This window comes from Xenopus laevis, chromosome 2L, assembly GCF_017654675.1.
Source record: "Xenopus laevis strain J_2021 chromosome 2L, Xenopus_laevis_v10.1, whole genome shotgun sequence".
Classification (NCBI taxonomy): domain Eukaryota; kingdom Metazoa; phylum Chordata; class Amphibia; order Anura; family Pipidae; genus Xenopus; species Xenopus laevis.
The window spans coordinates 74385946-74409113 of record NC_054373.1 but is presented as its reverse complement, the minus strand read 5'-3'; the positions used below and the strand labels follow the sequence as shown (position 1 = coordinate 74409113).

The 23168-nt window shown below is 39.6% G+C and overlaps 1 protein-coding gene across 3 annotated transcripts in view; it reads right to left on the bottom strand.

Annotated features, from left to right (window-relative positions):
* Positions 1–5477: 5477 nt before the first annotated feature.
* Positions 5478–23168, bottom strand: part of LOC108708163 (membrane cofactor protein) — a 52251-nt gene continuing 34560 nt past the window's right edge. For 2 of the 3 annotated variants that reach the window (XM_041582054.1, XM_041582052.1), the window contains exons 8-11: positions 20757–20936; positions 10008–10040; positions 9470–9502; positions 5478–5640 (exon numbers count right to left, since the gene is read on the bottom strand). In XM_041582054.1, coding sequence (XP_041437988.1) covers positions 5558–5640; positions 9470–9502; positions 10008–10040; positions 20757–20936 — 329 coding nt within the window. In that variant the 3' untranslated portion in view covers positions 5478–5557. The remainder of the gene's footprint in view (positions 5641–9469; positions 9503–10007; positions 10041–20756; positions 20937–23168) is intronic. The other variant, XM_041582055.1, reaches the window with a different exon arrangement.

Sequence of the window (23168 nt, the reverse complement as noted above, 5' to 3'; positions counted from 1 at the left end):
GCCAGGCTCATCAACATCTGGCTAACTTTCAGCCAGATATTGATTAGGGAAACCCGTCTGTTGGCATCTTATATCTGCACATGTATGGGGGGGCTTTTACAGAAAAGCATACTCATGCTTGTTTTTGGTGATAACCAGGACCATTGTAATGGTATTTTCATACTTTGCTAAGGACTCTGATTTGGTCAAATGGCTTTATTTGTGGGCGACATACATTAAATGGCTGCAGAGGCCCCATATGCAAAATGTATTGTTTTTTATGTATTAAGTATTTTCATTTTAAAATTCCTAAAAAGACTGTAAACTATCCCCAGAATAACATATCTTTCTCCCTACAAATCCTATATTGATTCTAAATCATAAGCAGTTCGACAGCAGATTATTTTTGCTAATTCCATGGTCTAGTGTGAAGATCTGCCCCTTTTCTGAGCTCTTCTCTCTTTTTGACCATGAAGACAGGTGTCTAATGCTCATACTTGTGCCACTTGCTCTAATGGAAATCAATCAGGCATGCACAACAGGCACCTTTTCAATTCGTCATCAGTTATAAAGAGAGAAGTTCTCAGAAAGGGATGGTGCTTTGTGAACTAGCTGAAGAAGACACAAGACTGAATACAGGGAAGACAGGAATGCTATTTTGCAGTTATTCCACCTTTAAGGTAATACCCTTTAAGGTAACCCATTTTATGGGTATTTATTGCACTGCACTTTATATGGAGGGATTTTGATCTTAATTGATTAGGATGAACTTTTGTATAATAAGTGTTGATTAAATTGTAGCTGTATAAATTGATAATTCATTTTGGTTTCTCACTTGATTATTGTTAGCACTGCACTTTATTATTAGAGAACCCTTGGGGTTTAATTTAATGAATTACACTACACTGTATAAAAGGAAATTAATTTTTCTGAGCATATACAGTATAAATAAACTACAACAATAGATACCACGGTTAGGATCGCAATAAGATTCAGTAATCCCCAATTGGTATACATTATAGTGATGGGTGGAGGAGAAGGCTACGTTTGACCTAAAATTTAAGAGTTTCTGTGAGGTACTTTTCTTTTCCCCTTTGAAAAAATTACCTTGTTTAATCTTGTTATTGCTGCTATTGGCACAATTATGCAATACAGTAGATCACAGTTGACTGATTTCACATTTTTATCTGCCAATGCACCATGTTGGCTACATATCCTTTTCACTTCCTGCAGTTCAGGTGATTTGAATGAAGCAATGGAATGTGGCCAAGCATTCATACAGTAACTATACTTGTTGCCATCAGGCACAATGGTTGAATACTGTGTAAGGCCACAAAGAAATATAATATATACAAAGAAAACATAAGAATGCACTCATTTAAATTCCAGTTTATTAGCTTGTTAAGTAAATAAAGCCACTTTAAAGTCAACATATTTATTAAACAAACATACGTTATCTATATGTAAAAATTTGGATTTGGAGTAACAATTTAGCAAAATAATTTACAATTCAGCATACACAAACTTGGCAACAAACTTATTTTAGAAAGTTTTCAAGATAGGCAGCCAAAAACATACTTTTCCAGCTGATTAGGTTACAGACAAGAAAGGTTTTGTGGTCGATATTTCTGAGCTATGTAGTTAATTGAATTTGAAATCTAAAACATGCAAATTTCAGTGTTGGGTAATACAGGGGAGTCTTGACTCAGGTTGCACTTAACTGCCCCTGGCAGTTTAAACTGGAAAAGAGTGTAATCTATTGTGGAGAGGATGTAATACTGATTCTACCTCTCTTGCCCTGTATGAACATAAGAGGTAAGTGCAGGGCAAGATGGGCTGTATCAGACCTGCCACCTGAGCCAGAGGGCACAAATCACGCCTGGATATGTCGTTTGATAACCATAGTGACACTTTTTGTTATATCCAGACAGTCCACTGTAAATATTACTTAAGAGCAGTCATTTAAAACACAATACATTTTTTTTTAGTTTTTTTATCTAAACTACAAGCAGAAACAGAAAGCATTGGTAACAGTGACCCAATCCTGTACATCTAAGGACTAATTTACACAGAAGTATCTAACTCGAAGAACTAAACTGAAAACCACCTACAACTATAGCCAAGGCTCCCCAACTGAGCATATTATATATAAACACATTCATGTAGAAAAAAAATGAAGGCACTGGTTACAGAAGTGGCCTTGGAGTTATATAACAGTTCAAAGATCATCACTCAACACGCTGCAAACTTCTTTTTGGTGCTTACAAAATCAAAAGCACTTAAAAAGTTACATTTTTTATTCACATTGTTCAACATCTACGCATTTTTTACCTCATGGAAATGTAATTTGCATGAGGTGAATTAATGACTGAACTTTTTACAGGAGAAGGAAAGGTCCAATCTATGGGGGGTGCCAAATATTTGGGCACCCTCCAAGGATTGTAATGACTTGCAAGTGCGCATGCGCAGTAGAATTAAAAGCCAGACTTTAACAACAAAAAAAGAAAACAGCTTTTTTGCTCTACTGTGCATTTATGGGCAGCTGGATTTTGAAGAAAGAAGGAAGAGGATGGCTTGCTCACAAGTACCCTTGGCCGGTGCAGTTTTCTGCTAACAGGACCACTGGCCCAGTGTATCAGGTAAGTGATTACAATCTATGGGGGGATGTCCTAATATCTGTCATCCCCATCAATTGGACCTTTCCTTCTCCTTTATATATATATATATATATATATATATATATATATATATATATATATATATATATATATATATATATATATATATATATATATATATATATATATATATATATATATATATATATATATATATATATATATATATATATATATATATATATATATATATATATTCTCTTGTATATAGTAGAATTTCCTATTCAGAAATCTAATGAACATATTGCAAGTCTGCAAAGTAATTTAACTAGCCTTAGGTTTCAGAATATATAATGACGATTATTTATAATTATATTGACTTATGCCTTGATTGAGCTGCACAAAGCTTCCTGTACCAGCCAAAAGATGCCACAATACTGTTGCAGTGAAGAGGCATGACTGACATTGCTCCTGAAGTAAAAGGCACTGCACATTTTTATTGGCTATGTGTTGCTGTTTGTAGTGTTAGATAACATATAGAATATGCGATAGTAACTGGGAAACTCCTGGGTGAAAGGTTTATTCCTCCCAGAATGCAGAATTTCACAGAGCAACTTTCAGGTAGAAATTGGATTAGGGAATGGTAAACTCTTTTAAAGGGGTGGTTCACCTTTCAGTTAACTTTTAGTATGTTATAGAATGACCTTTTATAAGCAACTTTTAAATTGATCTTCCTTATCTATTTTTAATAGTTTTTTTTCATTATTTGGCTTCTTCTGCCTTTTACCAGCTTTCAAATGGGGGTCACTGACCCCATCTAAATACAAATGCTCTGTAAGGCTATAAAGGTATTGTGATTTTTATTACTCATGTTTTTATTCAGGCCCTCTCCTATTCATATTCCACTCAATGATTCAAATCAATGTATGGTTGCTAGGGTAATTTAGAACCTAGCAACCAGATTGCTGAAATTGCAAACTGCAAAGCTGCTGAATAAAATGCTAAAAACACAAAAACCACAAATAATAAAAAATGTAAACCAACTGCAAATTGTCTCAGAATATCACCCACTACATCATAGTAAATGTTAACTCAAAAGTGAACAACCCATTTAATGAAGTTGACAACATTTACAGAGGGTTGCTGGTATAGTAGGCCCTATGCATAAGACACATAGGGGGCACATTTACTTAGATCGAGTGAAGGAATAGAAGAAAAAATACTTCGAATTTCAAAGTATTTTTTGGCTACTTCGGCCATCGAATTGGCTACTTCGACCTTCGACTCGAACGATTCAAACTAAAAATCGTTTGACTATTCGACCATTCCATAGTCAAAGTACTGTATCTTTAAAAAAAACTTCGACCAACGACTTCGCCACCTAACATCAATGTTAGCCTATGGGGAAGGTCCCCATAGGCTTCCTAACAAATTTCTGATCGAAGGAAAATCGTTCGATCGATGGATCGAAATCCTTCGATTCGAAGGATTTAATTGTTCGATCAAACGTTTTTTCCTTCGATCGTAGGAAATGCGGTAAATTCTTTGACTTCGATATTCGAAGTCGAAGGATTTTACTTAGACGGTTGAATATCGAGGGTTAATTAACCCTCGATATTCGACCATTAGTAAATGTGCCCCATAATGTCCAAACTAATCCTGAATAACTTTGGTTCCCTTTCAATCATTTATGAACCAAAATAACAAAAAAAATTCATATAATTACCTGAGGCAATTGCAAAAGCTGTATATGAAGTTGGAAAAGGATATATTTCATCAAGTTTAAGTCCTACAAATAATATATAGTTTGTATTAACTTGCAATACCTTTTAACAGGAAGAAAAAGGGATCATTGGTATCCACTAAGTGGAAAATTCGCTATAGCCACAATTAAAATTATCACTGCCATATGATCACAAGAAACCAGTTTCCTTGGCATGACATTTATTTTCTTAAGCCTAAGGACAAACCCACTTTAGACACAAAACGTGTCTGCTTGCTGCCAGCGTTCCAGTCCACTATATAAATGGGCTGCCACTCTTCTAATAATAAAAGAAAGGTCAGGAAACTGGTTGCTTAGGATATTATGGAGATGATTAGATTAAACAGATATTTTACACAATTAAAATAAATTCAGCAGCACACACTAAAAATATAATTAGTAACAGAAAAACTAGAAACTCTATATACATTACAAATCTTATCAATCAAAGCTCTATATATGCAGTTTTGATTCCTAAAACTCAAAACGGCTTGTTCTTTATGGATCAGTGTATTCTGCCCAATAATGCATTTTAAAGCCACAATTATGTTGAATGGTCATTAAAAAAAAATGCAGGACCTTACCTCCCATAAGGCGAGGTACGAATTTGGCAAGTGTACTCAAATAAATATAAGCGAATATACCGCAGTACATCCATTGTATGATTAAGCAGAATTGTGCTTCAGAATTTTTTTTTTTACTTTCTAAAACAAGCTTTCAATTTTTAATATGCAAATTCCAAGATGGAGTACCTCCACCAGTGTGCAACACTGGTTTGGTGTTTGGCGTCAGCCCAAAGCTGCCCAAGGCCCAAAAATTGTATTCAAACAAAACACCTATGGAACAACTGATGCAGTTGAATTAGTGATAGGTGTTTATTAGCTCAAAAAACAAGTGGCAACATTTCCGGCTTCTACAAGGCTTAACAAAGGGCCCTGTAGAGGCCAGAAATGTTGCCACTCATTTTTTGAGCTAATAAACACCTATAACTAATTCAACTGCATCAGTTGTTCCATAGGTGTTTTGTTTGGATACAATTTTTAATATGGCTTTTCAGGATCATTATGAGAGATGCATTAGTTGGAGTAATTCGTTTGGAAACATCATGCCAGATTAGATGATGTGTAAAACTAAAGTCCAAAATATTATCAATCTACTCTATATTCTCCTTTTAAAGATTTGATGAAAATTTGATTAACTATAAAACAAAAAAAGATTCCAGAAAGAAATTAATTATTGACATTTGAATAACGAGCGCTTGGAGAATCAGTCTTCGGTTTTCTAAGAAAAAGAAAAAAAAAAAGATTAATAGTCACTTTGTTATAAGGTAAAGTAAAATTAAAGATTAGATTAGTTCATCAGAATAATGTTGGACATCTACTCCATTTAGGGATGCATGCTAAAAAATTATTACCAGGCTTTGGTTTCTAAAATAATGGAGCTGTATATATCCATGAGTTCAATAAATAGAACTTATATTCCATATTTGGTTCTTATGGGATGTATAATTAGATTACCAGTAGACAGATAACCCCTTTTAAACATAAGAACCCAAAGGATTGTTTTGCCTCCAAAATGAATCATATCTTAGATGGAATCAAATACAAGTGTAACGAAATGTATCCCAAACCCAGAGCTAACTCCAAGGTTCCGGTCACGGCCCGATCTTCTGCTTATAGCAGCCGCCTTTGGCTTCAGGTGGAGCAATCCGCTACTCAGATGCTGCACGGTTTTATTGTGAGAGAACTAGGGAGAGAGTTCTGGGCAAGCACGAGAATCAAAGTGAATAGGATGTGGGAGCAGTCAGCGAGTTGTGAACAGGCAGGGTCAATACCAGACGGGCAAAGCGCTACCAAATCAGATAACAGAAGCATGGTTGGGGTCATGGGCCGAGGACAAACCAAATAGAAGCAAAGTATAAAATCGGAATCCAAGAAATAGTCAATTACAGGCTGAGGTCAGTACTGGCGTCAGAACAGTAAGGTCAGGAACAGGCAAGGATCAGGAACACGAATTCAGACTAGAAAGAGCACCCAGGAACTAAAGGAATAGACCTTTACTTTGGGCAATGGGAATAAGGCATTTGCACCTTTAAATATTTAAATTTTACGCCAACTGGGATGACATCACTCAGCGCAAACGAAAAAAGCCGAGTCCGCCCAAACGCCACCTGAACCCAGAAGTGACTTGAGGCAGCAGGCGTCCCCGCTGTGAGCGTGGCGGGCTTCCTGAGTAATATTTTACATGGAACAGAATGCTAACAATGCTATTATGGATGTAGATCATAATGGGGCAACATCGCCAAAAGTAGACCTCGCATTAGTAAAGTATGGGCACTCCTGTTGTAAAATTTGAATTATTTGATTAAAATACAGTCTATGGGAGATGGCAGTAATTTGGAGTTCTCTGGATAACAGGTTTCTAGGTAATGATAAAGACACTGACCTCAATTTGGTACATTTTTTATTTCTGGAAATGGTATGTAATTAATGTATAGTCATCATTGATGGTTATTTTTGGTCCTACTAAGGACCGAAACATTGGACACTAGCAATGTGATTCAATTGATTTTGAAATTTTGTATTACACAGAGAATAGAGAGAATTAGATTATTATTGTAAAAAATTAATTTATTGTTTTAATTATATATTATAATGTGTCATAAATTCAAGAAGTTGAAGATAACCCATCACCACCGCTGTCACAGGAAGCAACAACAAAGCTGTACAGTTATAAAGGAATCTTACCGCTTTTTAACTATAAAATAGTAGGTTGAAAAACCAACTATGGCAACAATAACAAATACTCCAAGAGTTGCTCCTTAGAAAATAAAAACATAATAACGATACATTTAATTTTGTATGTGCAGCACAGAGTATCAGAAGTACCAATGATTGCAGAGTCTACAGTCTGAAGCACTTCTGGGTCAGAAGGCTTTTAAAACTGCTTCATTGCTTCCCTGCCTCTAGTTAATGAGCTGTGGTTGTGTAGTCCGACATTGGAAGACAAATTCGAAGGATTTTTAAGATTGTACTACGATCATAGTTTTTGAATTCGAATATTCACTTTGAATTCACTTCGACCCTTAGTAAATGTGCCCCCAAGTGTTAATGCATCCTGACCCTCTCAGAGAAGAGGTATGTGCCTACCTCCCCCCCGCCCCACCTTAGGCACTTGCCTCTTCTGCCTACTTCTAGTTCCTTGGATCAAATATTTATGCAAGTAAAATTATGAATGTTGTAAATGCTATATTAAACAACTGTTAAAGGGGTTGTTCACCTTCCAAACACTTTTTTTCAGTTCAGCCATTTCCAGATAGTTAACCAGAAATATATTTTTTTTTTCCCCATTTTTAAAAAATTTAAGTTTAAAATGTAATGTTCCTGTTTCTGGCGTTTCAGTCTGGCAGCTCAGTAATCTGGGTGAAGATTTTGAACTTACAATTTGTTACATTTAGTTAATACATTTCTCAGCAGCATCTGTGGAATATTAGCAACTATTGCATTAATTATAGGTGCCTTTAAAGGATAAGTAAACCTTTAAAATAAGTGAATGTAAAATTAAATTAATTTTGTTACAACAGTGCCATCTGCTGGTCAGTTTCCCACCATTCTGACCACCAAGTAGTCAAGGAAGTTGTCAGGAGAAAGAAAGGCTGCTAGTTCTGTCCATTTGTTTCCAAAAATGGGCCAGTTATTTATTATACTATATGTGCAGGGGCCTGATAATAATAAATTATTATAATCCAAAGAATGAAGCTTTTTTTTGGGGGGGGGGCATAAATATCCTTTGGTGGGACACAAGAATATATATAAGAAACTTGTTTTAAACATTTGGCCTAGGCTGAAAGAACAGATGTGAAACCCTTATATTTATCTATACGGTATATAGCAATATCCTACAAACATAGTTACTTAATTAAGTTGGGTTGAAAAAAGACCAAAGTCCATCATCTTCAAACCCTCCAAATGAATCATAGTAAAACTAAAAATACTGTATATACTCAAGTATAAGCCGACAGAGTGTAAGCCGAGGTATCTGATTTTACCTATGGAAATTTATTGACTCGTCTATAAGCCTAGGGTGAAAAAAGACAGATCAACCTGTTCCATTGCATACCTATACTATATACTTGCTATATAATAAAACTGTGCAGATGAAGCGACAAATAGCTAGGTCGGATGTTTTTATTTTAACCAGTGACTAAATCACCTTTTTTATGGTATCCTAAAACAGTGCAGTTCTGAGAACACTTTGTGCCTTTATACATTATAACAACAAACAATGTGTTCAATGCGACGTCACAGCACCCACACGCAGCAATGACATTTATGCACCCCCTTGTAATGCTCCTCGCAAAGAAATCTTCCATTTCTTTCCACAAACAAGTTACGCTCACTGACATTACGAGTCCCCGCCCCATCTGTTTCCTCTACTGTCTCACCTTTAGCCGCACTTGGCCCTGATTGTGGGTCTCAGACAGCTCCTACTCTCCAGTTACAAGCACGTTCTTGTGAATTTCTTCTCGTTAACACTAACGGCTGTTTGGCGGCAGCCAAAAAGAGATGGGCCACACGTAGCCGCAAAGAAGCAGCGTGAGGAGGACGGGGAGCAACTGGGCCATGGAAGCAGAAGACCGGAACTAGCTAGTCAGAAAAGGAGGAGCCAGGACAAGCAATACAACGTCAATCGCCCCCTGCTGCTCCGGCTCCCATGTGTGTATGTGCGTCAGTGCGCAGCGCACTGCCACGGAGGGAGGACTGGGCAGCTAGCGGAAGCACCGGCCGGGAAAGAGGGAAGAACTAGAATCCACAATTTGACCTTATTTATTATTAAAAAAAAGCTTGATTTGATCAGATCGGGGGAAACTATAAAATTTAGCAAAAACCCAAATGGTACAATTTGAATTCCCACTGACATACACAACCTCGGTAGGTCTGAGATGATGGATTTTTGGATTCTGACTTTTTGTAGCATTGGGCTTAAATAAATCCCAAAAAATTTGAGTTAAAAAAAAAAAAAAAAAACTCGAAAAATTTGAGTTTTGCCCAAAAAGCCTGAGTTTTCTTAATAATCCCCCTAAATAATGGATTAGTTAATGCTTACTTACCAACAATTACTCCCACGCGATTTCCAGGCTCCTCTAAAAAATTATAAAATTAACATTTGAGTATTATACATCATATTGTCATCAATTTACTTCAATTAATAGCCCACCAACAACAAATTATTTGTTTTTTCCCTTCCCTAAAGGATGTTATAAGTTATCGTATAGGTAGTTTTCAGGTATTGTGTCCATGGGTTTTAACTCATGGACACAATGAGTTTACAGTGTGCTCAACGTAAATATATATTAGACTCGGGATATCATTACTCAGGGAAGGAGAGTAAGCAAATGACAAGTGAATAGTACAAGCAGCACTTGCCTGCAGAGTGATCATCCTACCTACCTGCTAAATGGTGTAGTTTATATATTTAGGGACTGGGATTATGCATGCTGCCTTCTTAAAGGATAAAGTTATAGGACTTTCACAAAGTGATAACTTTATGACAATATAAGATAATTTCATGCCTTTCGCCTCTTTAGACATACGAGAAACACATCCAATAGAAAGGGTTATGGAATTCATATTGGGTCAAGTATATACCTGCATTTTCTGTGCCTTCTTTTTCAACTTTAGCTAAAATAAACAACCAGAAGTTAGACATAAGAATCAGGTTATTAGAAATGTTTTAAAGATTTAACTGACCCCATACTGGAGAATCTATAATCTAGATAAAGGCCTTTAAAATTGCCATAGACAATAGATTCTATAATCTGCATTACTGAGGTTAGAGCCGGTAAAGCAATTCTAATCCATTCCCCTGTTCCCAAGCAACAGGCATGACAAAGAAATAAACAGTTCCTTGACCAATGAAAACAGCATGCACATGCTTGAAGTACAGTACCCCAGCAATCTAGGTAAGGAAATAGATCTGTAGTCCTTCTTCTACCCCAGGGTATTACACAAAAAAACATACATGCTTTTTAATTTTTTTTCCTTTTGCGATAACAGCACATATTACACAATACACAAATATAGTTAGTGTACTTACACTTTTTTAAACTAAACATTTTTAATGTTCAGTGCATAATTACCAATCACAATTTTCACTACTATATTGCTGTTGGTTGTTGGGGCACGGACATTTTGACCTCTGATTTTTCTGTGTAATACATTTATTTTATTGCTTTAATGATTTTATTATGATAGTTATCCTCTAAATTGTTCTTGTTTTTTCCCCATAACATTTTCATGTGAACTATTAATATTTTGCGGTCTCTGTATGTCACATAATTTGTGTAATTATATGTACGTGAAACATCAAACTTGTATTAGTATGGGAGTACAGTAGAACCCCCATTTTACGTTTTTCAAGGGACCAGAAAAAAATAGGATCAAATCCAGGAAAATGTAAAATCAGGGAAATTAATTATGCATAACATATAGGTGGGACCACAAAACAATAATGTTAAGTGAGGGAAAACTTAAAATCAGGGGATGTAAAATTGAGGTTCCACTGTATATGTATGTCAGTATGGGAAGATAATAGTATGTGTATGCGAGTATGAGGGTATGAGCTTGATTATAAGAGTATGTTATAGGGACTGTGTGACGTCTTCCCTGGGGAGATGCTGTGGAGTACCAGGAAGTTGGGAGCCTAAAGACTGGGTAAACCGGGGAATGGCCATATACAGCAGAACTAAGGTCCACAGCCATGATAAACAGTGAAGGAAATCTTTCAGGAACTCAAGTTCGGTGCTCACAAAGAATATACAGAATTAAATATTTGGAATCGGCAGGCAAAGATACAATGCAGAATCAGGCCAAAAGTTCAAGGCTGGCAGCAGACGTGCAAAGTAGAGGGACAGGCCAGGAGTTAGAACCCTGGAATCCATAAGCAGTCATGAAGGGAAACAGGTGTACACGAACAAGGCAGGAAACTGGAACAGGACTGGGAACAAGGAACCATAGGGGGGTCACGAGAACCAGGATACACAATCAGGTGTCACAGGAACCAGAGGCAAGATCATGACAACAGTTTAATGACCAAGCACTGGGCAACGTCGGGGGAAGCTTATAAAGGGTCAGTATTGAATAATGAGATACAGATGGGTTAATGAGATTGGAGGAGAGATGAAGCAGAGGGTAGTTGTATGTAGGGAATTGGTGCAAAATCATTGCACTTATCCCTGTAAGGGCAGAAACCCAGATCTTGTGTGTGTGCTGTAAGCTGTTACCTAGCAACCAGCTATTCAGTGTTCTCAGTGCAAAAGGAAGTGACACAGCAGAGTGAGTGGCTGGCAGGAAAAGTAAGTCACAGATACTGGCAAAAGAAGAGAGCCTGGCATAGAGAGCTGCATGGTAAACAGAGAAGGAGGCCAGAGAGCTGCTGGTGGGCCCAGAGAGCTGAGAGGCTGCACCAAAAGCATTCATTTGGATCGGGCTGGCACATGGAAGCTAGATACTGTGCCTGGAAAGACAGAGTGTGAAAGGAATCCAGACTGGAGGAACAAACCGCAGGAGATTCCTATCTGAGCATCTGAGGGGCTGGTAGTTTCACTGTATGCCTGACTGTGCTGGACTCGCCTGAAGAGAGCTCTAAAGAGTATTTGTGTGAGTATCCTGTTTGAAGGGACAGTACCCTGAAGAGCGCTGAAGATAAGCAGACTGTTTATATTAAAGGACTTGTTAGTTAGCTAGACAGATTGCACTAGCAAGTTAGTTAGTGAGGCCCTATTGCCACCTGTTAGGAGTGCTGCATGTACTAGTTGGCCAGTTATTTTATATAAACAGTTATTCAGTTAAACCAATACTGTGTGTGTGTTATTACTGTATTCGTAGTGGGGCCACCCGTAGGTGCATTCCCGGATCCCACTAGGAGGGAGCCACTGCGCTAGTAAGTACCAGGTAGCCAGTCTCTCCCAATACCACTGCGGAGTGGCTCAGGTTTGTCCCGTGTCATCAGGTAAGCGCCACACGTGGAGCGTAACACTGACAAAAGGGGTGTCGAAATAGGTGAAACAAGAACTCATCGCAGAACAACACTAAGGACCTCCAGGGGTACAACAGGTAAGTGCAGGAGTAGTTCTGCACAGAGTTCAAAACGGAGTAAGTCCTGACAGACTGTGAGTATCTTTTTCTCATAGGCCTGTACTGTCAGTGCAGTGCATAGGCCAGTACTGTCACTGGGATTAAGCTGATCCTCTGAGGAGGCAGGACAAACTGAAAGAACTTTTATCCAATCTCCTTCTTCCTCCTGGCTCCACCTCTTCCTTCAGTTTTGTACCGGAGCCTGCTGATGGAGACAGCTCCTAACTGCCTAGTTAAACTATACTAAATGGTGAGCAGCAAAAAAACTGCACCCCATAAGGGAGGGATGCTGCACTGACAGTAGGGGCTTATGAGAAAAAGATTTTCCAGATAAGAAATCTCCTTTTCTCAGTCGGCCCTACCGGTCAGTGCAGGATGACTCTGGGGATGACCCAAAACCGTTCAAACAGGGGGGGGGGGGCAAAGATAAACTGTGGTGCCAACAAGCTGAACTATGAAAAAAAAGGCAGAAACTTTCTATGTGCCACTGCTGCTTGTAGCACCTTTCTGTCGAAGGCCGCTTCAGAAGAGGCAGTAAAGTCTAACTTATAAAACTTGGAAACTGTGTGCAAGGATGACCAATTGGCTGCCTTGCAAACAGCTTCAGTGAAAGCCTGGTTATGAAGGGCCCAGGAAGCACTTTCCTAGAGGAGTGAGCTTTAGTTTGAAACAGAACTTCTTGGCCCATGACCTTGAGTATAACCGAAACTATCCATCTAGCTAATGAGCATTTGGATGCCTGTATATCCTTCTTATTGTTGCCGAATAAGACAAAGACTGAATGTCTCAATTCAGCAGTTCTGTGAATGTAATACTTTGATGCCCCTACAGTATCCAGTGTGTGCAGTTGCTGTTCTCTGGAATTTGCTGGTTTAGGGCAGAATTACGGTAACACAATCTCCTCATTGAGGTGAAACTCCAAAGTGACCTTTGGTAGGTGTGATGGAATTGTCCTAAGGACGAGTTTAACTTGATAAAATATCGTCCAAGGCTGTTTGTGAGATAGGGCTGCTAGATCTGACAACCTCCTAGCCTAGCAGATGGTCAGGAGGAAGGCCACTTTCCAGGATAGAAATTTGAGATCAACAGAACCCAAGGGTTCGAATGAGGCCCGTTGTAGAGCCCCGAATACCAGGTTTAGGATTCAGGGAGGAACAGGGTCCCTCAGCAGTGGCCTTAATTTCTGGTGTGCTTAAAAATTAGCTTAAACTTTGGTAGAAGCGCTGCTGCTTGTGCAGCAGGACTGCTGAGGTGCTGAGACCTCGGTCTACTCTACTTTGTATGAAATTTAGTATGTAAGAAGATGAATGAAATTGCCAAGGTATGCCCTGTGCCCCACTCCAGGATATGAAGCAGTTCCATATCCTGTGGTATATTTCGGAAGTTGAATGTTTCCTTGCTGCTAGAAAGGTACGGATCACTCCCTCTGAAAATCTTTCTGCCGTCCACAGACTGGCTTCAATAGCCATGCCATTAAATTTAGTCTGTGTATACATTTCTGCCTGTGCTGGGCCTTGTGATAGCAGAGCTTGAATTAGTGGGAGTGACCATGGTCGTGTCGTCGACATCTGTATTAGTTCTGGAAACCATGCTCTGCGGGCCACCAGGGGGTAATAATTATAGTGACTACTCCTTCGATTCTTATTTGTGTAGAAGTCGACGAATGATTGGAATAGGTGGAAATGCGTACGATAGTCGACAGTTTCATGGGCTGGTAAGGGCGTCTTCTCCATCTGCCTAGAGATCATGCATCTTCGATAGGAATTGTGGGAGTTGCATCTTCAATCGAGATGCCATTATGCCTAGGCATGGTAGGCCCCATTTGTCTACTAGTTGATGAAATATTGCTGGCTTTAGGCACCATTCTCCTTGGTCCAAGGTATTGCGACTTAGAAAGTCGGCTTCCCAGTTTTGTACTCCCGGACTGGATATTGCATATATGAGGACTCATAAAGAAGTCATAATTCAGGATACCTCCCATAGGGCTGCGGCACTCCTGGTTCCCCCTTGACTATTTAGGTAAGCAAGTGTTGTCTGATTGGATTCTGACATGCCTGTCTCCCACGTGGTCTTGCCAATTGCACAGGGCATAGTAAACTGCCCTGAGCTCCAGGACGTTTATGTGCATTCTTGTTGTGACCATGTGCCTTAGCATACTCGGGTGCCCATCTCACTCCCCATCCTGTGAGACTGGCATCCATTGTGATCACGTCCTGGACTGGACGGTCCCAAATCCTGCCTTGTGTTAGACTGCAAAGGTGTGTCCATCATGTGAGACTGTGTATTGCTGTCTGTGAGAGATCGATTATTTGAGAGATGTTGTGGTGATTTCTATTCCACCTTCTGAGGAACTCAAATTAAACCGATCACAAATGAGACCTTGCAAAGGGTACACCTTCTATACTGGAAACCATCAGGTCTGAGAATGTTGTGTGCTGATGATTGTGGTTGCTGGATAATGTTGTGGCAACCTCTTTGAAGTCTGCCATAATGATGAAATCATCTAGGTATGCCGCCACGTGGATCCCTTCGATTCTGAGGACTGCTAGCAAGGCCCACAGGACTTTGGTGAATACCCTGGATGCAGATGGAAGAGCTTGGAAGTGAAGCTGTCCCAAGGCAAAACGCAGGAATCTTTGGTGTCTCGAGTTGATGGGACATAAATATGCCAGATTTTCCAGATTTTATGATTGATGGAAGAGACTCCATCTTGAAAACTTGTATCTGACTAATTTGTTGAGTGGGTACAGGTTGATTACTGGGCGAAACCCGCCATCTTTTTTTGGTACCAAAAAGTGGTTGATATAAAATCCGTGAAATCACGATCGAGGGGGCACTGGAGCAATAACTTTGTTGTTGAGCTGATCTTCAATAATAGAGAGAAGGGCTTGCTTTTTTGCTGGGTCAGGAGGAATTGTTGATGATGCAAATCTGCGCTCTGGCAGTTTTGTGGCAAAGGTAATGCTGTAGACTTGATCAAAGATTTACAGTACCCATCTGTCTGTTATGGAATTTCCCAAACCTGTCCAAAGTCGCCCAACCTTCCTCCAACTGGAGGTGAAGATGTGGTGGCTTTGGTTTGGTTCTGACATTGTGCCTCCTGCTAGGTTGCGTCTGATGTAGCGATCTGGAGCTTCTCTGCTGATGGCTGGAAGAAGACCAAGTCCTGTGTTGGAAGTTGCGTCTATGGAAATCCCGTCTGGGACCTTTACCTTGGTGTAGGAAGGCCCCTTTGCCGCCAATGACTTCTGAAATTATTTGTGTCAGTTCTGGGCCAAAGAGTTGTGTTCCCATAAACTTTAGTGATGTTAACTTTAGTGATGTTGAGGCTTTGGCCGCTAGCTTTGCTGTGTCTACTGCTGCTTCACCTGGAAATTAAAGGGTCGATCTGTTCATTTCTAATTCCTCAGTAAATTGATCTGGGGAGGTAGAAGGTTTTTTTTTTTTATTAATTCCTGGAACCAGAATTTAACCATTTTGGCTACTGTGGTAGCTGCTGTGCTTTGGAAGTTGCTCTTAAGTGCAGAGATCTTTGAGAGATTCAGCGTCCTCCACTGGTAAGGTAGTGTTTCGTGCTAGTCTAACAATAGGTGGGTCTACCTTGAAAATCTTGTCCCAGAGCTTGTAATAATCTGGTAAGGCATATGTATTGAAAAACCTATTGGGAATATTGGTTTTCCTCTCTGGCTTAATCCATTCTGTCTCAATGTGTTTCACAATAGCTTTACAGACTGTAAATGCTTTAGGTTTCTTTGATGTGTTACCCAACACTATCAGACTTGGACAATGCCATCTGTTCTTCTTTGATTTCCAGGGTGGCAAATATATCTCTTAATATATTCTTTGTTGCTACTGGCTGCCTCGTTGGCTCAGTTGCATTGATACCTTGGTTCTCAGATGAAGGGTACTCTTCTGAGTCCATAGTACTACATTCCCCTGAGGACTGATAAGACTGAGTATCGTAGCCTGGATGGGAAGTAGGGGAGGAAGAGCGTTCGTGCTTCCTCTTACTGGGTTCAGCAACTGATTGTGCCGAGACTGTTTGAGTGACAGAAGTATTAATTGTGGACTGAATCCATGACATAAAAGGTCAATAGCTGGTGGTAATGGATTTTATGCTGGCCCCGCAGTGATTGTGTGGGTTGCCTGTGAGGGCTGAGCTGTAGGTTGAGGCTCCTGAGGAGCATGAACCTTTGCCATAGTAGTTATATTAGAATTAGATTCTGTAATATTCTTCTTTAGCTTTAACTTTATGGAACAATTCCTCCTGACTAGCCATGTTGTACTAGGTCATATTAAGGAGGTTTTACCTAGTGTGTAGAAGCCAGTCAAATAATTATCACCCAGATACAGGCTTGCTATTTCAATAATGGTGCAGGTCCTCCGTTACACTGTGCGCCTTGCTCAGAGCACGTGTGCCAGAAACTGACAGCGGAAGTGCATGCTTAGCGGAAGGGCCATTTACGGCGCTGAGGCATGAAATGAACGCGCACAGATCTTTCCAACATGTGCACCATTGTCTCTGCACCTGTGCTTTTGTGTGCCGTATGTAGCAAGATCAAGGGGCTCAACCCAAGTTGACCGGAGAGCTCACTCTACGCCACTGTGTGGAATACTAGTGCCAGCAGTGTGGCTCATGTCCAGGGCTCAACCTGGGAGGACATCCCACCTGTATGAAGATTCACCAGTCCTACTCCTAGGCACACGAGTCTTGTACTAAATTAGATAGACCCCAGTCCCTCGGTAGCAACCTTCCTAGTAGAAAGGGAGCACTCGCCTGGGGCTCTACCTAGGGAAGATATCCCTATGTATGGGAGCAGACATTAAAGGCTCAACCATCCAGTGTCTTTATCCATATGCAACGAAATTAAATAGTGGATAATAATAATAATAAATAAAATAGTAATAATAATGAAATAGAGAAAGGAAAGGAGAAGTTGCTGCCTACAAGGCAGGACAAACTGAAAAAATTGGAGGAGGAGGTGGAGCGAGGAGGAAGAAGAAGATTGGAGAAAAGTTCTTTCAGTTTGTCCTGCCTCTAGAGAGGATCAACTGAACCACAGTCATCCTGCACTGACAGGTAGGGTAGACTGAGAAAGTATTAGTATGTTCAGTGGCGGGCCAGGCTGGCTGGGCGCCCTAGGCAACCTAGCCGGCCAACTCGCCCCTCACCTTCCCCAGTCCCTCGCCCGCATGCATGGTGGCGTTGCATGTGCACTGACTTCATGCACGTACGTTCTTCCTATGGGCGAGCGCAAGCTGGGTGGTTGGTGTGTCTGGTCTAGGGGTAGGCAGAAGAGGTAGCTGGCAAGCGACCCTCAATCATTGAGCCCTAGGCTGTTCCGGCCCTGAGTATGATTGTCAATATGATAGTAAGGGAGCTTTGGTATATGAGCGAGTATGAAAGTATGAGAAGGGGAGTATGATAAGTAAGTGTATGGGACCATGTGAATATGTATTAGTATGTGAGTATGTATGTGTCAGTATGAGAGTATGTGCTAATTAGTATATGAATACGAGTATAAGTAGCCAAGTATGTAAATAAATGTATGAGGGTATGACAGTATGTTATAGGGACTGTGTAAGTAAAAGAGTATTAGTATGTAAGTTTGATGGTCAGTATGAAATTATTAGAATATAGATATTATGAGTATGAGTGTATGAAATAGGAGAGTATAGTATTGGAGTATGACAGTATGTTATGGGACTGTGTGAGTATGAGAGTAATAGTATTCGAGTATGTGTATGAGTATGAGATTATGTGTTTATGAGTGTTATGAGTTTTAGAATTTATTTTATAAAATGTTGCTACGTGACAAAGTAACAGCTCAATTGCAGAACCTAATAACCAACAGCTAGCTAGAAAGGAAATTTAGATTTCAATGGTCATTAAATTGTGGAAATTAAGAAATTAAGTTGCTTAAAGATAAGTCTGATTAGAGACAAACATTTCTTTTAGCATTAGACCCTCTTTGTTGGTCCTGAATGAACCAATACCCTGTCCAGCTTGGTTTTCTGTTTCTGCCCCCTGCAGAGTGCCAAAAAAACCTGAAGCAATATTAAGTTAATTTGCATATCAGTGTTCCAATCGGACCAATGACATGCAAATGAAAGGGACAAGCGCAGTAACACTGGACCCCAAAATGACTACTTTGTCATCCTTTTTTTTTTTATTTGAAAGGAAAAGATTAACTCTTAAGATAAATTAAATAAATGCTGAGACTCTACAGCCACACAAGGAATGTTAATCAATTATAAAGAAAAAAAGAGAGAAAGAAAAAGAACCTTGTTTTGTGACTGTATCAATTCACCAGACCTCTATATATCGAACACTTCCCTTATTTATCACAAAGATAATTTAGTTTCAATTTGTTGTATGGTTTAGAAAAGGATACCCTTATCTTATTTAGATTACCTGACTTGATACTTTGTTTCCAGTCTTTAAGATAAACTGATAACAGGCTATAAAATTACAATGTTGCTTATTGTTAGGATTAGGTAAATTTAACTTCTCCCTGCTAAATATAACGTGCCACGTGCAACATTCACCTTCAAAGAACCCACAATAAACGTTTTTAAATGAAAAGAAACTTGTCAATTAATATCGTTGTTATTTTATTCAGGTTTAACCCACAACGTCAATAACCACTGTAGATAAAATTAGGAGTTAAATCACTCCCGATTCAATCAATTTAATTCATTTAAGGTGCCAGTATTATATAAAAATTTCAATTCATTCATAAGTTAATTACATTCACTCTCAACGTTTTTGTCAATGAACTTAACCAATAAATAGCTTTGTTGTTACAATTCATTAAATGCACAGTGTAAAGTGACCTGTGCAATCGATTGTGCTTAAGATTTTTAAATTAATCGGATGTGTTCTAATTTATAAAGTGCCGTGTGCAATCAATTAATTTACCAATTCATTTAGTCTAAAGTATACCATTTCAAAGTGACTTGTGCATAAATTAACTAAAATCTAAAAGTTAATTAATATGATCACAATTAAGAACCCTTGGTTATCAACCTTTTAATTAAAAGTTGAGATAAGGTGAAAACTGTATAGAGGGTGGAGTTGCTCCCAAGATTATAGCTAATAGAGCACCACAAAGATGTAGAACGGCAGGAACTGTAAGGCTGCGGTCTCAATTGTACCTTCCAGTAGAAATCCTAGAGGGGGCGGGCCCTGGTGCGTGACGCGCAGCCGGGCCCCGCCCCCTCCGTACGGCCACATTTGGAGCGGCGAACGGACTGCCGGGGGGCCCTGAGGGGGTGTGGGCACTGGCCTGCTCGCACCCCCTGCTCCCCCGGTAGTTCCGCCACTGGTACCTTCCTATGTGTATTGGAAGAGGCTAGCTTAACCTACAAAACCGCAAACCCCACAGTCCTTGGAATAGAAGATAGATAAGTAAAAGAGTCTGAGAATATTATTAATAAAAGTTTTCCGATAGTCTCAATCCCACCCCACCATCCGGTGATTTTAAACTAAAATCAAGGGTCCACTGTAGCAAGCTAGGGAGGAATTGGGAGATTTTTTTAGGATTGGCAAAGAGGAGATGTACCCTCATATCCCTCTTATATTATAAAGAAACCTTTTCACTTCAATGGCTTCTTTCTATGAGAATTACATCATAATGCATTTTAAAAAAAACATATGCAAGCAGATATTCACAAAAGTAAAGTTGGATATAAAAGAATTATTAACAGATGTAATGTGCATTTATTAGAAATGCTTTTTAGACCATTCTGCATTCCTGTGCATATCTATTTCTTTCAGCCATTAGTACTTTCATGTACTGTACTGCCATTTTGCTACCTGCTTGAAGTTTACCCTATTAAGCCCTGGGTAAGCACATGCACAGTACAAAACTCCTTCAGTGATTACTTTATTGTATGTGGGTTTGGCTTAATCACCCCAGGAATTACCGTAAGCAATTGATGGTGGGACAACACCCTGAGAACTTCTAGGCCAGAATAACTAAAAACACTGGAAGAAATGTTTTGCTGCTTTACCCTATGAATACGTGTAGTAACCACACTTGCATAAGTCAGGCCACATATTGCAATGTAAAATCATGGAAATGTAACATGTGTTATATATAAGTGAATCCACAAACAAACAAACATTTTAGGTCACTGTAGTGCCAAAAACTGGGTGTTTTAATTTAAAAATGTGTCTTCACTAGGATAGCACCCGTGTCCCATTATGAAACCAAAATATCTACGAACGTCAAACTCTAGCAACAAAGTAATACTTACGCCGGCACTCTGGGATAGGAGGCTCCCAAACGTTCTTGACTGTGCATGTTACTGTGTCAGGTCCAGTGAGCTCAAAACCATCATTACACTGAAAGGTAACAGCATAATTTAGTTTGTATGGACCAGTAAACCCTGATGTCTTCTTTCCATTTTCAACACGGGGATTGTCACATACAACATCTACAGAAACAGAAATAACTTTAGCTTTAACCCCTTCAACCCCTGCTTTCGAAGTTTTATACTATAGTTAAGCATGCAAAATAATGAAAAAATGTTTTACTGTGCTGTTTAAAGTGAACATTATGCTTCCCTTTACTAATGGATTCCTTACTAGCAGCCCAACCAACAGCCAAAGTGCATCTTGATGGAAGACACATTACCTTCCCCCACAATGCCATTTCCTGGTGCACCCACAGGCAGCAACCAGGCCAAGTCTAAGACTATGATTAAGTGCACTATAGCATGAAATGTGTAAGGCTATTTCAGTACCCGACAGGTTTTTGCAAAAAATAATTATTTTCCTTTATAGTTTGTGGGACCTGTATGTGCCTGCTATGTATTCTATGAAATATAGATTACCTCCTAAATGTTAAAGTCTGGAGCATGGCCTTACTTACATTCAAAGGAACTACACCAAGTCACTGGTTCAGGTATGTAGATGACACCTGGGTTAAAAGCTTTTACATTTCTTTTTTAGGTAATACAATGAGAAGCGTATTGATGTAAAATCATTTTAAATGACAACCATTTCTGTTCTGAAGTAATGTTTTTAGGGTGCTAAATGTTGTCTTCCTGAAACTTTTTTGTGCTGGGTCAGGAGGAATTGTTGATGATGCAAATCTGCGCTCTGGCAGTTTTGTGGCAAAGGTAATGCTGTAGACTTGATCAAAGATTTACAGTACCCATCTGTCTGTTATGGAATTTCCCAAACCTGTCCAAAGTCGCCCCAACCTTCCTCCAACTGGAGGTGAAGATGTGGTGGCTTTGGTTTGGTTCTGACATTGTGCCTCCTGCTAGGTTGCGTCTGATGTAGCGATCTGGAGCTTCTCTGCTGATGGCTGGAAGAAGACCAAGTCCTGTGTTGGAAGTTGCGTCTATGGAAATCCCGTCTGGGACCTTTACCTTGGTGTAGGAAGGCCCCTTTGCCGCCAATGACTTCTGAAATTATTTGTGTCAGTTCTGGGCCAAAGAGTTGTGTGCCCATAAACTTTAGTGATGTTAACTTTAGTGATGTTGAGGCTTTGGCCGCTAGCTTTGCTGTGTCTACTGCTGCTTCACCTGGAAATTAAAGGGTCGATCTGTTCATTTCTAATTCCTCAGTAAATTGATCTGGGGAGGTAGAAGGTTTTTTTTTTTATTAATTCCTGGAACCAGAATTTAACCATTTTGGCTACTGTGGTAGCTGCTGTGCTTTGGAAGTTGCTCTTAAGTGCAGAGTATATCTTTTTGTTCATTGGATCTTTGAGAGATTCAGCGTCCTCCACTGGTAAGGTAGTGTTTCGTGCTAGTCTAACAATAGGTGGGTCTACCTTGAAAATCTTGTCCCAGAGCTTGTAATAATCTGGTAAGGCATATGTATTTAAAAACCTATTGGGAATATTGGTTTTCCTCTCTGGCTTAATCCATTCTGTCTCAATGTGTTTCACAATAGCTTTACAGACTGTAAATGCTTTAGGTTTCTTTGATGTGTTACCCAACACTATCAGACTTGGACAATGCCATCTGTTCTTCTTTGATTTCCAGGGTGGCAAATATATCTCTTAATATATTCTTTGTTGCTACTGGCTGCCTCATTGGCTCAGCTGCATTGATACCTTGGTTCTCAGATGAAGGGTACTCTTCTGAGTCCATAGTACTACATTCCCCTGAGGACTGATAAGACTGAGTATCGTAGCCAGGATGGGAAGTAGGGGAGGAAGAGCGTTCGTGCTTCCTCTTACTGGGTTCAGCAACTGATTGTGCCGAGACTGTTTGAGTGACAGAAGTATTAATTGTGGACTGAATCCATGACATAAAAGGTCAATAGCTGGTGGTAATGGATTTTATGCTGGCCCCGCAGTGATTGTGTGGGTTGCCTGTGAGGGCTGAGCTGTAGGTTGAGGCTCCTGAGGAGCATGAACCTTTGCCATAGTATGACCAGTGATTACTTTATTGTATGTGGGTTTGGCTTAATCACCCCAGGAATTACCGTAAGCAATTGATGGTGGGACAACACCCTGAGAACTTCTAGGCCAGAATAACTAAAAACACTGGAAGAAATGTTTTGCTGCTTTACCCTATGAATACGTGTAGTAACCACACTTGCATAAGTCAGGCCACATATTGCAATGTAAAATCATGGAAATGTAACATGTGTTATATATTAGTGAATCCACAAACAAACAAACATTTTAGGTCACTGTAGTGCCAAAA